Source organism: Crassostrea angulata, chromosome 4 (genome assembly GCF_025612915.1).
Source record: "Crassostrea angulata isolate pt1a10 chromosome 4, ASM2561291v2, whole genome shotgun sequence".
NCBI classification, from domain to species: Eukaryota; Metazoa; Mollusca; class Bivalvia; order Ostreida; family Ostreidae; genus Magallana; species Magallana angulata.
In genome coordinates this window covers 22,099,037-22,116,405 of record NC_069114.1, presented here as the reverse complement: position 1 = coordinate 22,116,405, position 17,369 = coordinate 22,099,037, and the positions used below count along the sequence as shown (strand labels likewise).

The following is a 17,369-nucleotide window of genomic DNA, read 5'->3' as shown; positions in this document are numbered from 1 at the left end:
TCACAGTTAAGGTCACAAACTCATTATCCTAGGTGTCATTTAAAAGCACCTAATTAGTGAAGTATGCATACTAAATACGAAGTCTCTTTCTCCTATGGTTCAAAAGTTATGGCGAAGGTTAAAGTTGACAACAGACAGACAAACAGGACAAAAACAATATACGATTCGGACGCATAAAAATGTGTCCTGATAGAATTCGTGAGCAAACACGTACGGCTGCGCTAAGAGAGATGCCGAGACATAGAATTTTTTGAGCTACTTGGACTTTCAGTAACGTACTCTCAAATGACAGTATAGATTCTCAAGCTTGTACTTGATTTTTAATAGCACACTCCCTTTAAAGAATCTTTTAAAACATCAACGATTAATAGTAAAGCTTAAATTATTATAGTTGATAATAGTAAATAAAACAAGAAATCAATTTTGCATACTCAGTATTTTAATCATTTTTTATTGTATAAAAGATTTAAAAACACAAACACATTTTCTGCTTTGTCTGAAAGTATAATATTGATAAATTGAAACAAGATGTGTTTATGAAACACTATGCGCCCGGCGACAACAAAGTTCTGAAAAGCAATTTTTAGCATATGGGTCTCAGTCAAGGTCACACGACCATTGTCCTTGGTGTCAGCTGAAAGTGCTTGTAAATGTAAACTCCAAAACGAGAAATCCGAATTCGAATAGCTAGTTTCGAATAAACGACAGCATATATAATTATGAACCCACAGCATATAATTATGAACCCACAGCATATAATAATGAACCCACAGCATATAATTATGAACCCACAGCATATAATAATGAAACCACAGCATATAATAATGAACCCACAGCATATAATTATGAAACCACAGCATATAATAATGAAACCACAGCATATAATTATGAACCCACAGCATATAATAATAGACCCACAGCATATAATAATAGACCCACAGCATATAATTATGAACCCACAGCATATAATTGAACCCACAGCATATAATAATAGACCCACAGCATATAATTATAGAACCACAGCATATAATAATAGAACCACAGCATATAATTATAGACCCACAGCATATAATTATAAAACCACAGCATATAATAATAGACCCACAGCATATAATTATAAAACCACAGCATATAATAATAGACCCACAGCATATAACTATAGAACCACAGCATATAATAATAGACCCACAGCATATAATAATAGACCCACAGCATATAATAATAGACCCACAGCATATAATTATAGAACCACAGCATATAATAATAGACCCACAGCATATAATAAAATCATCTAACATAAGGCAGCCATGGCGTTCCATACATTTTAGTTACTCTCTCCTTAGGCTCTAATGTGACCATACAGTCACCCACTTTTAAGTAATTGGTTATACTAGCTTGTGTTCGTTCGCTCTAAAACGCGTTCGCCCTAGTTTTCGTTCGCCCTAGGTCCGTTCGCTCTTGACGCCGTTCGCACTGTGTCCGTTCGCCTTAATTTTATATAGGATTAATTAATTTATATATTTTTGTGTATTCTTGTCAATTTAAACATTTGAAAGATACATATATAATTATCGGGGATAATGAAAACAATACCGCCCTTTCTACTTCTACATAATAATCACCATGGTTAACAGTACATGAAGTTTGATACAGTTTTACATGTTCCATTTCCGTATATATCTCATTTAGAGATTAAAGGATTGTGTTATGTATAAATTCTTTAAAGATAGAATAGGTGATAATCATTTGCTAAGCTTCTGAATGAGCCAATTAAAGTCTCAAATTCTTTAATTGATTTTAAAAAACACCAAGCGAATCATTATAAAAACAAGAAGACGGTTATCGACAATGTACGGCAATAAAATCTTACAATTAACGTATACCAATTACGTCATTTTTGATGAAGGAAAAACATATCATAATTATATGCGAATAATTAATAAAAGTTAAAAAGTTTTAAGTTAAAAGTAAATGAAATAACTTATTATATTGTTTATTTATAAAGAAGGAGCGAACGGGGTTCAAGGCGAACGATTATTTGGGCGAACGATAATTAGAGCGAAGGGACCTAGAGCGAACGGACTAAGGCAAACATGTGGATAGGGCGAACGCACCCGATACCGTTTATTATGATACAAGCTGGCATCGTTATCTTTTTTTTAAACTTCCATTCAACTATATTTTTTAAACTGTTTATGTAAAAAAAAAATTAAAAGGAAACGTTTCTTCATTCAAGGCAGATGGTTTTGATGGATTTCTGCAGGTCTTAAATCTACTGACTACAAGCCTTTGAATATTACTTTTAAGTATATACAATCACGATAAGAAATATTACAAGAGTGTAAATATGAAAACTACAATTTTACTTTACAAAATCTCTAGAATCCAGGGGCTCGTTTCTTAAAGGGGCCTAAATTTTGGGCCTAACTTTAGTCTAGCCCGAGGACTTACACCGAAACTTAGTCGGTAGTATTTTGCATTTCATAAAGCGGCGTAACTAGAGGCGTATACTTTAGACTACAGCTTTATAGCAAAAGCTCTTGACAACGCAGCACTGCACATGCATAAAATTGTTTCTATTACTCTGTCATGTATAGGTGTATCTAGCATGTGAAAATATGATCAATTTTAGAGGAACTAGTAATTGTAATAATTTTTATTTAAAAATATTTTAAGATTTGATAAATTCTTGTTTCACACAAGGGTTAAATTTTTTTTAATAACATTCCTTTTCCTTCAACAATTTACCGAAAAAACCCCACATACCGGTAATATTAAAATTAAATTATACAAATAGATAAAACATTAAACCGAAACCGAAAAATGGTGAAGGGTATATGATTTTCTGGAATACCAGCGCAAGGAGTATTATTTAGTGTCATAAACACATGGAAATCTTCAATGAATTATCCGTATAATACATGAATAATGTTTGATTGAAAGCGGGCTTACTCGGCATTATTTTGGTTGAAGTACACGACTTGTGTAATGTGCGCAATAGAATTATCAATATATCATTTTAAGTTATTAGGTAGTCCAAAATATATGATATTTTATTACTTTTATACATGTACATGTATGATGATAAGTTACACGTTCTGTATCCATTATTTAGAGATAATATTTCATATTTATCAAAGCACTTTGAATTACAAACTTGTCTAAACTCTAATGTGTCATCATTCTTGTATTTAAAAACCATGTATCAATAACATATCTTCACTTTAAAAAGAAAATCACAAATTAAGTTTATGATTGTGCATTAGTATCAGTGAGTTTAATCGGCTTCGATTTTCAGTATTATTTGTATTCAATATTAATGCATCTACATGTACATACATCGTAGGTTATAAAAAAAATGCTTTTCATATATAAATTACAAAAAAATATTAGTTTTTTTCTCGTGAAGCAATTTTAATGATAGATGTTTAAAAGGTAAAGTTATTACTAAATGTGATGTAAACTTGTTCATGGTAAATGTTCTAGAAAGAAAAAAATGGTTTAAAAAAAATATAATGTAAGTTTATAAAATGCAACACATAAAATTAAAATTAGGGCACGTTTTTTTATATAAATTATGATTATGGTATCTTCTCTCTCTCCTGCACATTAATGCCGGAGAAACTCCCGTGGCAATCAAATTCCAGAATTAAAAGTATAAATAGTTCTTTCTCAGTATCTGAATGTGACAATACATGTAACTTTAATCTCATTAGTGATAAAATACAATCGTCGTTTCATAATATATATGCTTACTTACGCCTACTTATGGGTGGACGTAAAATTTTGGCCTAACTTTAGTCGGACGTAAAGATTCGAACTAGTCCCGTATTTACACAGGCGCAGCGCTAAGTCTGGACGTACGACCCTTTATGAAACGAACCCACATAAAAATAAAAAGAAGTGTTTCATTATATTTCTGCAAGGCAGAGTTTTTGTTTAAAATGGGATTTCTGCAGGTCTTAAATCTCCAAACATTTAGAGATTCCTTATATGGGGTCCCTGGTCACATTAGAACCAAAGGAAAGCGTAACTAAATTGGGCTTTCTATGTACGTTACACCTTTGAACCCAGTGATTTTCTTCATACTTCTTCATTGAAATTAGTATAATGTAGAGAAATACCACGAGTTTCCAAGAAGTTGATAAGTAAGACTCGCAGTTTATACATTTTCTTTGCCAGAGGGAGTATGATTTAACTTTATTTTGACAATTTTTTTTGGGGGGGGGGGGGTGGGCTCGTGTAGAAAACTCCATTCATTTTCAAAGAATGTTTAGAATTGTAAAACCGACTATAAATAAATGAGTACGACAATGCCATTGGTTAGGATTGTGGTGTTGCATGTTTCACCATGATGGTGGTGAATGCGCAAATCATGTTTATGTTCATTCTTTTTAGGTTGTTGTTAAATTAGGATATATTGAGGTTCTGATAAAAATCGGGGTTTATTTGCGCCCACATCACACACTTTTGAAAACGATGCTACATTATACGTGCCTGCATCAGTGGGTCTACTTATTTGGGGCGTTTGAATATTTTAATTGAATGTACAAATTTTCAATGAATACATAACAGTAGTTACGAACCGAAAACTGACTTTGGTTTAAAGATGTGAAATAAAGATTAACAGCTTTAACCATTGGTTCAAAGATCTTTTGCGAATAACAATTGAATTGACCTATAGGGGTGATGGACCCCCCCCCCCCAAAAAAAAAATCACCTTTAAAAATATAAGTTTTTAAATATTTTCTGTCGTACATATTTCTAAATTTTTCGAATTTGAATTTGAACCTATCATACTGCTCTTGCAATTTTATTATAAATCTTCAAAGTTGGCGAAAACAGCATTTTCTTAGTAAAATGGTGTATGTTTGCATGGTTTTTGGCTTAAATATCCTTCAGGACCAACCTATGTGCCCATATAAATTCTAAGATTTTTTGATAGGTTTTGTTCAAAGGAATAAATTAAGAGGGGCATTTTGTTTAAAGGAATAAATTTTGAGGGGCATCCTGGTTCTTTGCAAAGAATTGGGTGCATTGGTGACATTTTATGCCAAAAATGCAAGAGGAAGGTTTATAGATTAGAAAAAATGAGGGTGGGTCAGTTAGAGTTTGAAATCCGTCCCCTTGTCACCCCGGCATCAGGTAAGTCCCTTAATACAAAGGATGCAGCTGTTAATACGGGAAAGAGTTCAGTTAAATGTACGGTGAATGATGATAATGTTCGAACTCAATTCGAAGGTCAATTCAATTGTTATTCACAATAGATCCTTTATCCACTGTTAACTATAGTTAACGATTCATAAACTATAGTTAATGTTGACTTAATTTACAACCATAAACTAAAGTTTACAAACTGTAAAAAATAGTTAACGATTCGTTAAATATAGTTTTCATCTGTAAAACCACATTTAATGGTTGTAAACTATAGTTACTAGTGCTGATCTGTCTATATTTACATTATTTACGAATTATCATACGGCGCTAATGCGAGGTATTCAATTTGTCTGCACGGCCTGGTGTGTTATAGGACCGACGACATCCCAAAATAAGCATTCATTGTTTAAGTAAATAAATGTTTAATAACCATACTATTTTAGTTTACAACTGATAAACCTAAAGTATTGACTTGGAAACTGTGTTTAGTTCATTTTTGTGAATCTGGTATGCCATTTTTAATATGCTGATGTTTTGCACATTGCATAACGATACTTTAACTCCTGAGAAACAGGCAACATTATATTATTCGGAATGCCCTAAAAGATTGCATCTGCCTAAAAATATTGTATTAACACTTATTGTTATACTTTCATGTTAAATACTGAAATCTGATTGGTGTAGACGCAGTTCATAATACCTTCTATTACCCTCAACGCTAGCAACGCACTTAGCAACGGGTAACATTAAAAATTGTTACATGCGCGAAAATTATGCGCGTACGGTTCGCCGTAGAATTCACGTTATTCCTATGTAAAAGCAGTTAAGTTTTCTTTAAAATTAAGACATTCAGTATAACAAAATAAAAAGTGCCTGTTTGGTAGGATAACAGTTTAAATTGACACCCCTCGAAAACCATTGTCAACCTCCGCTTCGCGTCGGTTGACAATGGTTTTCTCGGGGTGTCACTTTCAACTGTTACCCTCCCAAACAGGCACTATCTATATACTGTTATCATTTGCTGACCTCATTGTTCTAACTAGTTTGTTTCATGTCTAGGGTATTTGAGCAAGACAGTTCTCTGTGATTATTTCTTTAGACTCAACTTTTGTTCTACTGGTTTTTCACATTTACCTTGTAAATCTTTAAAAACAAACATATTGATAAGTTATTAGCAAAAATTAAATTAAACTTGGTATAAATATAAAGTAAATAAAAGTTTTTTTTTTAAATGGAAGATTAGTTAGATGAGGTAAACTAAATGTACATTATACTATCAAAACAAAGTTAACACCGTTCCAGAGAAGATATATTTATAGTATCAATCAAAATACATGAATCAGGAAGACCCATATACATGTACAAACTATGTTAAAAATCAGCATTGCTGATTAATTACAATATGACTGATTTGGGATCTTTACAAACAGGTACATGTATATAAAACTGTTCGTTACAAACAGGTACATGTATATAAGATCTGTCTGTGAAACACCCTTTCACAGTAAATAAATAACATCACACACTTACTTTAATTTCCAACATAATTCCCCTATATCGAAAAACAAAATTAAAACCATAAACACTGAGCAAGTATTCGAAAATTAGACATTCTTATTGGTATTTTGGCATTTCTATGGACCCCCCCCCCCCCAAAAAAAAAAATACAAAAACAAACAAACAAAAAGTCTGTAGGCCAATTCTCACAAGTAATACCCCCACTCTGATGTGAATACATGTATACATATGCTCTCATGTGAAAATTTGTTACGGATAAACAGGAAGTTGATGGCAGGTTCATACAAAAATAAATCCCACCATATTGCATGCTAAAACAGAGAGAGTGCACCTCATTCATACATTAACTATATATACATCAACATCATTCATCCTATTGCATGTACATACATTTTAGCACATGTATGTATGTTGTATCCTCACCAACCATACTTACTCACAATATTACATATCTCAAGGAACATGAAATACACACAAAATTATTCATAAAATTCAAATACATATTTCCATCGCAACTGCATGAAATAAAAATGAAACCATTTGTTATACAAAAAGTATTTATGCATGGATATAACAATAATATTTTGCCCCAAGATATGAATCCTTTTCATAGAATAACAGGTAAATAAATTTATATGAAAGTGTCCTGTTTTTTTTTTAAAGCCTAAGACAATGACTAGAGATTAAGATTATATTTAGCCAGTAAATATTGCAGCCCCTAACATTTCATGTGCAAGATAACTCCCATTACATTTTAATGAAACCAGAAAATGTATAAAATAACTATGTGTGCTAGTTAAGAAACCTACATGTCAATAATACAGAATTGTTACATTGACTTGTTAACATTTGTAACTACATGTATAAAAATAATATTTGACCTAGACATTATGTGAACACAATTAACTTAACCATCTTTGTCTTCAACATCTTGAAATTAAGTCTACATACATGTATCTGAAATAAAGAGTAAATGTTTTACCATAGGTTGACATGAGAGATCTGAAAAAGAAATTCCTTTTGTGGACGGAGAGAGAAAATAAGGTTTTTAATCCAGTTGAGAATGTCAACCATGATATTTTATCCAAGAATAAACAAGATTCAGAAAAAGGAAACAGAGATTTGTGAATTTGTTAAATATCTAATCTACACTCGCGTTGCTAAACAAGACCATGCTTTTCCTTATATCGCTGCCTCGCAGTTTCCAGCATTATTTGTTTACGTTCTTCCAGAGAAAGCATACGATTTGAAGCCACTCTGTGGAATGTGGTATCACCATACTTCTGTTGTGATGGCTGAAATGAAATCACACCAGATTTAAACAATGTTCATGTAACCGATACATGTAACACAGAGGAACATTTCTTAAGTTTTTCTAAATTAAATCAAGCAGAGAATAAACTCATTTTTTATTTCTTTTTTATAAAATCGATAGCATTGCTGTTTAAATATTTCAGTTTGTACACAGCATTTTTATAGAAAGCAACTCTGGAGTGTTTCAGTAAATATTCATCAGATGCATCTCAGTTCCTCTGTATTTTCCTTTCATTGGACAAAATCAGTGTATTCTAAAATCAACTATCTATACTTATTATGCCTGCCCTAGAGTAATTGCATACACCTTTAGTATTTCATCACCTGTGAGTTGATGTTCGTAAGCTATAATTGAATACTATCCAATAAGTAATTATTGAGAAATAAATTGAAAACTTACATTCAGTTTCGATAAACCAGCCCATGGCATGGGTTACAAAATTTAGAGTGACAAGAAAAGGAGAGGAAAAACTTCAAAGGTAAAAAACAAGCTAGATCAGAGCTTCCTTATACACAGTAAACAAATCAACAAGATATGACTTAGTTATCTATTGACTTTCGTAAGACTCTGTTGAGTAGTTTTAGATGAGACTAACGATCTGCTTAATATTCAAATGTCCAAAATTTTAATTCAAAAGGGGCAAACTTATAGAACAAGATAAGTCATAATGTCACGAATTCCTCTGCATGCGGCCAAAATTTCAAATGTTGTATTTAGTTTTACATTTCTTTGCAAAGATAATCTTTTTTTCTAAGTTCATGGGGCCATTTTCAATAATCATTGAACCAGGACCAAATTTGATCATGTTTGGTAAAACACTCAATATGCAATTTCAAATTTATACATATCTCTCAAGTTACAGTGCAGAAACTGAAAATTTCAATTTTTTTTTCTAACTTCAAGGGGGATAATTCTGTCAAAATATCATCTGGCCTGGACCAAATTCAAGCTTGACCTGCATATTTCTATGACAAATCCATACATCAAAAATTGGCCTGAATGTGTGCAACTGTTGCCGAGATAATGAACAGAAAGTTAATGATAACAGAATGATGGAATGGGGTAACAGAATATATCCAATGATAGAATGATAGTTTTAGTTGGATAAATTGTCAAACATAAAAACAAACCAACGATGCCAAGAATGGTTTTCATTTCATGTCATAAAATAATCAGACTGAATATATGTCACATGACATAATATTGATGCAGATAGTACTTACTGCTATATCTAAGTTTATTTTCTTTCTGATGTCCATCAAATTGCTCTTGGATTGTTCAGTCGTTTCAGATAAGACTTTACCCTCCAGTATGTTTGTGATGGTCTGGTCCACTTCTCGCGTTTTCTCTGTCAAATCAAAATACAGGTTATAGTTCACAACTTCACAGTGAAATACTTTGCATTCATGCAGAAATGGCAATTATGTGTTGTTTATAAAGATGATACTTTATTTCATTTCTTTATAATATTTACTATTCTATAGCTAGTATGGAACAAATTTTGTTCTTTAAAAGATTTTAATTCATTTCAATTGGCTGTCATGTTGCGTGTAAAAAAAGGAACATCTCAATTTATCATTAAATCCAAACTTTGTAATTATGCTGTTGGTCAGGATTACTTCTTTTCTGGTCAATATTTATTAAATTTATTTACTTTTTAAGAATGGATGAAACATGCATTCTTTAATCATACTCAATTACAAGCAAATTTATTATCTACCGGTAATACATAGTTTTTTTGTCTGGAGCCGACCTACCTAGATCCTTCAGGATGGCAGGAGCAGGTATGTCCGGTAGGACGTCCTGCACCTGTTGAACCATCCTCTGTAACTCTGGGTCAGAGACACTTCTGTTTGAAGGAAGGGATTCTGTTGACTTTTGCATTGCTTTTCCTAAAGGCAATAAGAAACAATAGAAATCTTACATATTGTTAAATTCATATTTAAATATCAAGTCATGTGTACATGTATTTTCAAAAACGGTTAAAGAAAAAAGAAGATGCCCACAGGCCTTGGCAGTCACCCGAGTACCATAGCCCGTAGATGGACAGGTCTCATGTTTGCATTTTAAGCTTCATATTGTAGCCTTAACCCTAATCTGTGACTCCTACAGTTACTCCCACTTTTATTGTTTGATGTATGCAAACATCAATTCATGAAAAAAAGGGGGGGGGGGGGGGGTCTATCTATGGCCAAGCTCCAAGAGCCAAAAATTGTAAACTCAGTGGTCACAATTTCGGTCAGGGCTTTGTGGACATTATAACCATGCATACAGTTTATCTCCCCCTGTAGTGAAAGTAAAGAAGAGGATTTTCTAAGATTAAATACAATTTCAATATACTGTAGAGTCATTAAAATTCGTGGGGGCAAATTTTCGTGGATTGCTTAAATTTTACAGGTTCGTGTAGACGTGATTTCGTGTATTTTCGTATACATACAAGAGGAATATGACTTTATAGCCCTAATTTATTAATTCGTTGGGGATGTTAATTCGTTAATGAGAGGTACCCACGAATTCAACGAAAATTGAGCTCCCACGAAATCTAATGATTCCACAGTATGGCCATATTAGCCCTGCCCAATGTATTTATACTAATCAACAGGTCCAGCTCTGATACATGTATGGCAGTACTAGTACTCACTCTGCTCTTCCTGTCTGCGAGCTCTCTCCTCCTCCTCCAGTCTCTTTACAAACTCCTGCTTATCGGACCAGGTGAACTCAGTCAGGGGGACACCCAGAGAGTCAGCTATGTTCTTCCTGACCCTCTCAGCAAACTCCTCCACACTCTCTCCTTCTCTACATTCTTCCTCTGGTAGCAATCTGCAAAAGTTAACAGAAATTCATTCAGTCGAATTTTATGTATAGTTTTCTTTATTTCCAAGCGGCATCCTTCTACCACAGACTGATTTATCATAGTTTACATTTAACAGTATAAGATAGAGCTTTACATAGAATACTTGTACATGTATTATTAATTTTACCAGGAAGATTTTTTTTAATTGAATACTCTCTAAAAAAAATTGAACTAGAGATCAAAGAAAAACACAAATATCAAATCCATAACATATTCAAGTTTTTAACCTTGGAAATTTAACAGATATTCTTGCTCTGCAGTTTAAACATATTGGGTATTGTTATCTATTCATGCCTTAATAAATGATATTTCCATCTTTGAAGGCAACAAAATGTGACTCACTTGACTTTGTAAATTGTGTACGGTACAAATAGACTCCAGAGGAAGTCCTGATAGATATTGCTGGTGAGGGTGGTCTGGAACCAAATAGAAACAAAATAGCTATTAAATATGAATATTACATTTCAATTTACATGTGTCCAATGCAACATATAAATGTCTTAAATCTAAAGACAGTTATAATTGACTGGCTCATATATGTGCTCAACTACTTACCACAGCCATTGTCATCGGCCACCGAGTTGCTTGTAATGCTACCTGGAAAAAGGAAAAGCATGTACATAGAGTGTAGAATTTCTACAGGAATGACTTCACCGTTGTATTTTTGTAACATTGCTAATCTGTAAGACCACTGCAAGGTTATTGAACAGTCATCAATATTTGTTCAGTGTTTTGGAAAAAGAATTTAAGAGATAAATATTGATACTGAGATCTGCATTACCGTAGTTAACTTTACTGATCCTAACAAAGACCAAATGCTAATATCTAACATTACACACCAAAAAAAAGTTATCCCCAATATACCCGGTAATGATTGAATAAAGATTCTTGTCAGACACTCTGACAGTGTTTTGTATCATGAGTTTAATCATCAACTGATTTCTACTGGTTGTTCTGTTGTAACAGAATACTGTGGAATCATCATTGTTCCTGGGGGACCAATGTTCATGACTGTAGTGGGTTTCCCTTGCACACAAATTTACATCTCCATGAACGTCATCGTCGGAACCCATGGGTTTTCTATCCATTACACTGAAAGCAGTGTAACGGATAGAAAACCTGTGGGTTCCGACGATGCATGAACGCATCTATATACATGTATAAGCAATTGTTTAGTACATGTATTTATTTTACAAAAATAGAACTTACTACTGATAAAATTACGTCCCCAAGAACCAGAAAAATGTTGGCTACCCACGATCACTGACCCCCACGGATGAAATTGATTCCACAGTATATGTCTAATTTTATTTTTCTTCATTTCTGAATTTTTAAAAATATCTCATGAAAATGTCCTAAATTGATCAAGGTCAAAATCACTTACTGGTTGAACTTTTCCAAGACTAAAAGGAAATGACCTGAAAAAGTATATATCAAAATATCATTTGAAAAAAACACAACAAGAGGCCCATGGGCCACATTGCTCACCTGAACAAAAGTATTTGTATCATTCTATTTCGAAATGTTTTAGTATGAAGTCTAATTAAAATTTTTTTGTAAAACTCTCGATGATTTGACCATACATTAAACAATACATAAAAAGAAGCCTACTTTTTTGGGACATCATATTCTAAGATCTAAGATGCATTGATATCAACAAACCAATCTTAATATCCTAGGCATGAACATATTTAAGATAACAAAATTCTAAAATGATCTATGAAAAATCATAAAAAGTGAAAGAAGGTCACTGTGACCTTGATATGAGGATATGAAGATATGAGGATGTTTACATAGTAAATAACTAAGTGTAGCATTGTATTTCCTGAAAATAATATTTTAAAACATTTTCTCTATATCTTTCTATGAACGTTATATAAAATCTAAAAAAAAATTATGAAAATGAAAATCAAGAACTGTGTATGATTTGTAAACCTATTAATCAGTTGTCACGCGCTTTAAAAATTGCTTTATAACCATATTTAAAAAGAAATTGAAACAAATCTCACAAATTGTAGCATTGTAGTTCTTGAGAATTTTTTTTCAAACATAGTTGCCTATTTAGAATCTTCACTTTATATACAAGCTTTTGCGTAAATATTGGCATTTCTGGTGCAGTGGTTCTTGAGAAGAAGATTTTTAAAGACATACAACCTATGACCATGGTTTTGCAATTATCTCCCTTTTAAAATGGGTCCTGCCCTTTATTTTAACAATTTATATTTTTCTTCCCATAAGGATGCTTTATACTAAGTTTGGTTAATTTTTGCCCAGTTGTGCTAGAGAAAAACTTAAAAATGGGAAAAGTTTACAGACAGATGGACAACAGACAACAGGTGATTGGAAAAGCTTCGATTCAGGTGACCTAAAAATACATTTACCCCGGTAATCATAAATGAAAGAGAACAGAAATATGCTTCAGTGATAATCATAATTATTAAATTAATTTATACAGTGAAAAAGATGAGAGCAACATATGTCAAAGCTGTTTAGATAAACTGTATGGAATCAGGTTTAAAAATAAAAAATGGCAGATAATTGGATGAAAAAAGTAAAAAGGCTTAGATGTACTTGTACATACATAAACTTCAGAAGCCCTGCTCCATTAGTTGTGGCCTTTTCTGGGTGGAGAAGCACTGGAAACTTTGACTCTGAAATTACATGTCAATAAAAGAATTAACAGGAAAAAAACCCTTCAAATTACGATTCAGCTCATTCAGATTTTTGATACATGAATTTAAAATCTATAGTGAAGTTTTCAGATTGGTGTGTACCTCCGACAAATTTTCTGATATTATCCTCCAACACATCAGCACCTTTGGAAGAACCAAAGTCTTTGAAGCCAGTCAACCATTGCATAAAAGAGGAGAGGCCCACAATGTCAGGCTAGGGGAAGAAAAATGAGAAATTCATTAGTGATACTACAAAACATAAAAAATTACAAGAGCATTTAAAAACTTGACCTTTAATATCTCCCTTACTTACTACCTCATACAAGTACCGGTAGTATGTTTAAAATATCAGTAAGAATAAACTTTCAGTATTTAAAGAAACAAATGTATAATATGTTGTCAGCCGTGCAATACTACATGTAATATATATCAGTGTTTTAATTGCGCAATGTACCTCTTTCATAAAAACTTTGAACTCATCTAAAATTTCAGTTTATGATGCATTAAAATATTAAAATGTTCATAAGCACAGAAAACAACTCAGATTGAAAACTATAAGCGTAATCATCCCTCCAGTTTTTCATGTGGAACACGGATCTGAATGTGGCTCCACACAGGAGGAACCATTACACTGGCTCCACCCCTGATGGAGCCTCCACAGACCACAGTCCCACATCACCATGAAAAACTGGGTCAACTGAGAAAGGAATCATCACTGAAGTTTTCATGATATTACTCTGTATTCTCCAACTAATTTTTAAATAGGTATACAACATATAAGAATGCAAGAACTTTTTTACAGATAGTGATTCACAATGAGTTACAATTAAAAAAGTTTTTATATACAGTAAGCCATATCCTGTACCAAGGTTTCTACTTGCAAAATTACAACCCAAGTTTAATTCTGGGAAAATTTGGCAGACTTTGATTAAAATATTAATACTAGATTGTACTTCAAAGTTTCTCTGGGTAGTTTTTGAAAAATAATACTAGTAATATTAATCTTGGATGTTTTGACATTACTTCATCACAATATGCATAAATACATGTACATGTATAGACACCATTGTCAACTGCCAAGATATTTCCAAACACTTCAATGTACATATAACATCAATATAAGATATGATATAGTATCATATACCTCAATTTATTTGTCACTTTATACAAGATGTAACTACAGGTAATTATAATGATCATCTGTATTACCTATTATAATTATTAATGTTACATTTATTCTTTCTCGATCTCTCATTCAAGTCTTAGCGGTAATGTCTCAACTCCGCCTTCTATGATCTGATTGGACAATCATCAGTCGAAACATATGTAGAAACTTTTCTGGAGTTATCACCTATTTAAAGCTTCTATGTACTGTACTTCACTATAATTCAAAGCATAATTTAAAAACACTGTTGTATTGAGATGTTTACTATCTTGAAAAGCCCATATCATACTCTAGTAGATCTACAATGAAACCCTCATCAGATTTAGAGCATTTGTTTTTTAACATTAATTCATATTTTTATATTAAAATTCAGTGTATTTTCCCCCTTATGTTACAAATGTTAATAATATGTTTACTTAATATGGCTGTTCTTATAAATTTCATGTTTCTGACCCTGAGCATATATATATAAAGGCTTAAAGCGACGATACACAAATACTTCATACAAATCAACATCAATATGAATATAAATAAAAACAATGAATGCTTATTTTTGGATGTCATTGTCCTATAACACACCAAGGCGGTGCAAGCAAATTAAACCGTGCTAACGCGTGGTATTCAATTTGTCTGCGCCGCCTTGATGTGTTTTAGGACTGATGAAATTCAAAAATAAGCATTTAATGCTTAAATATATTGGACAAGGAACAACTCAGATTGAAAACTATAAGCGTAATCATCCCTCCAGTTTTTCTTGTGGAACACAGATCTGAATGTGGCTCCACACAGGAGGAACCATTACACTGGCTCCACCCCTGATGGCGCCCCCACAGACCACCGTCCCACATCACCATGAAAAACTGGGTCAACTGAGTAAGGAATCATCACTGAAGTTCCTGTCATCTAGTGAAGATCATCTAGTTTACCATGGTGAGACACAAATGGTTACAAAAAGGTCATCAATCTTTCATACAGTACAATGGAATTTGTTTCTGTAAGGTATATACAGTAAAACACGGTTATAGCGAACACGCATATAATGAATTGACGCTTACAGCGAAGTGTATTTCATTCCCCAAGTCTCTATTTCATGTTGTAAACTTGACGGATATAACGAATTACGCTTATAACGAAGTTAAATTGGCCGTCCCTGGGACTTCTTTATAAGCGTGTTTTACTGTATTATACTTAACTCAATCATATTGAAATTTCATAACCTTACAGTAATTTTAAAAACTAAAGGGTTAATTTAGTCTTCACTGCAGTTTTGAGGGTTTCTCATCCAAAGGCTAGCCATCATAATTTCAATTTTGACATAAATGTTATTTTAAATTAAACAAATGTACAAATCAAACCTAGACTTACTGTAATGTTTGCAATGATGAAATCAATGATCATGTGATCTAAATTTGACACATGGTTGGACACAATCACTTTGGCATCTTTGTCTTTTCTTCCATCTTCTTGAATGATAACTTGGATTCCAATAACTCCAAATATTGTTTTTAAAATGAAGCTGAAAAAAATAAATGTACCTCACATCTGTGTTGATCTACACTGTGAGATTCTATCAGACTATCACTTGGTAATAAAATAAACAATTCTTTTAACTTCTGAGTATGCATGTTTTCCTCTGCAGAAAAGGATTAGAGGAGTATTTTAATGTTTTAGTGAAAATTCTGTTCACACTTCAGATGTCTGTTGTCAGAGGCTAAACTGCCATATTTGTGTGTGTCTTGCATGCTTCAGTTTTCTAATCATATATTAAAACAAGCAAATCATTAGAATGGACATTAAATAGTAACAATTAGAAGTATGTTTGAGTTGCAAAAACAAAGCATAATTTTCAGATGTAAATCTGAAACTACTGTCCTGAGATTTGGTGATAGCTTAAGTCTAAATATCAAGCCGAGTGAAATCTCTGCTGAGATGACCCATCAACTGGGTCATCGATCTCAGTTCTACTTTACCTTGTTGCAGCACATTTTGGCAATAAACATGTAACCAGTAGAGCGTGGAGTGTAATGAAGAGTCTAATGATGACCAGTGCTAAGCCAAATGGAAAATACAAAGCTGTCATCAACTTTGTTCTGCTGTCAGGAATTCTGTTGACCAAAAAAAAAATAAACTTATTGAAACCAAACAGACTTCTCCGTGTTCTATTCGAATATATAACAATCAGCAATGCTCATAAAAGTTAAATATACATGTATATAATATAGTTAGTGTTTCCCCAAAAATATTTAACGTTATAGAAGGTAATTTTGGGTAACCACAAGCATCTGAATTTTTATCAATAAGTTTCTCAATAAGCCAAACATTGAAAAGTTCTACCTCCTCTATATATAGAAAAAAAGAAATAAATTTTATATCAATAGAGGAGATAGAAATTTTCGATACTTGGCTCGCTGAGCGACTTATTGATAAAAAGTTAGGTTCCTGGCCTGTGTGCTAACTGTTGTCAGTTCTATATTTTGGTGTTGTAAAATTTGCGAACAAACATGTGTATCAGTCTAAACTAGAGCTTTTCAGTTGCAGTACCTGTTAACGTTGAATAAAGATTCCATTTCAACTCATAAATAAATTCAGAAAAACAATAAAACCAAGGAATGCTGTGACACTTCTCTACATCTTCGTGGGGGCAGACATCTTTCTTTTACGTGCATGATGGGAGAAGTTCCGAATCGG

The 17,369-nt window shown here is 32.7% G+C and overlaps 1 protein-coding gene across 1 annotated transcript; it reads right to left on the bottom strand.

The window, feature by feature from the left end:
• Positions 1-6,453: 6,453 nt before the first annotated feature.
• Positions 6,454-17,362, bottom strand: LOC128181670 (lipid droplet-regulating VLDL assembly factor AUP1-like). Its single transcript, XM_052850149.1, has 12 exons — positions 17,223-17,362; positions 16,652-16,786; positions 16,047-16,197; positions 13,619-13,730; positions 13,426-13,495; positions 12,229-12,262; positions 11,400-11,441; positions 11,187-11,260; positions 10,632-10,810; positions 9,748-9,882; positions 9,214-9,338; positions 6,454-7,970 (listed from the first exon to the last, which is right to left on the bottom strand). Exons 1-12 carry the CDS (start codon positions 17,246-17,248, stop codon positions 7,836-7,838), a joined length of 1,218 nt encoding a protein of 405 aa, XP_052706109.1. The 5' UTR covers positions 17,249-17,362; the 3' UTR covers positions 6,454-7,835.
• Between the last annotated feature and the right edge of the window lie 7 nt (positions 17,363-17,369).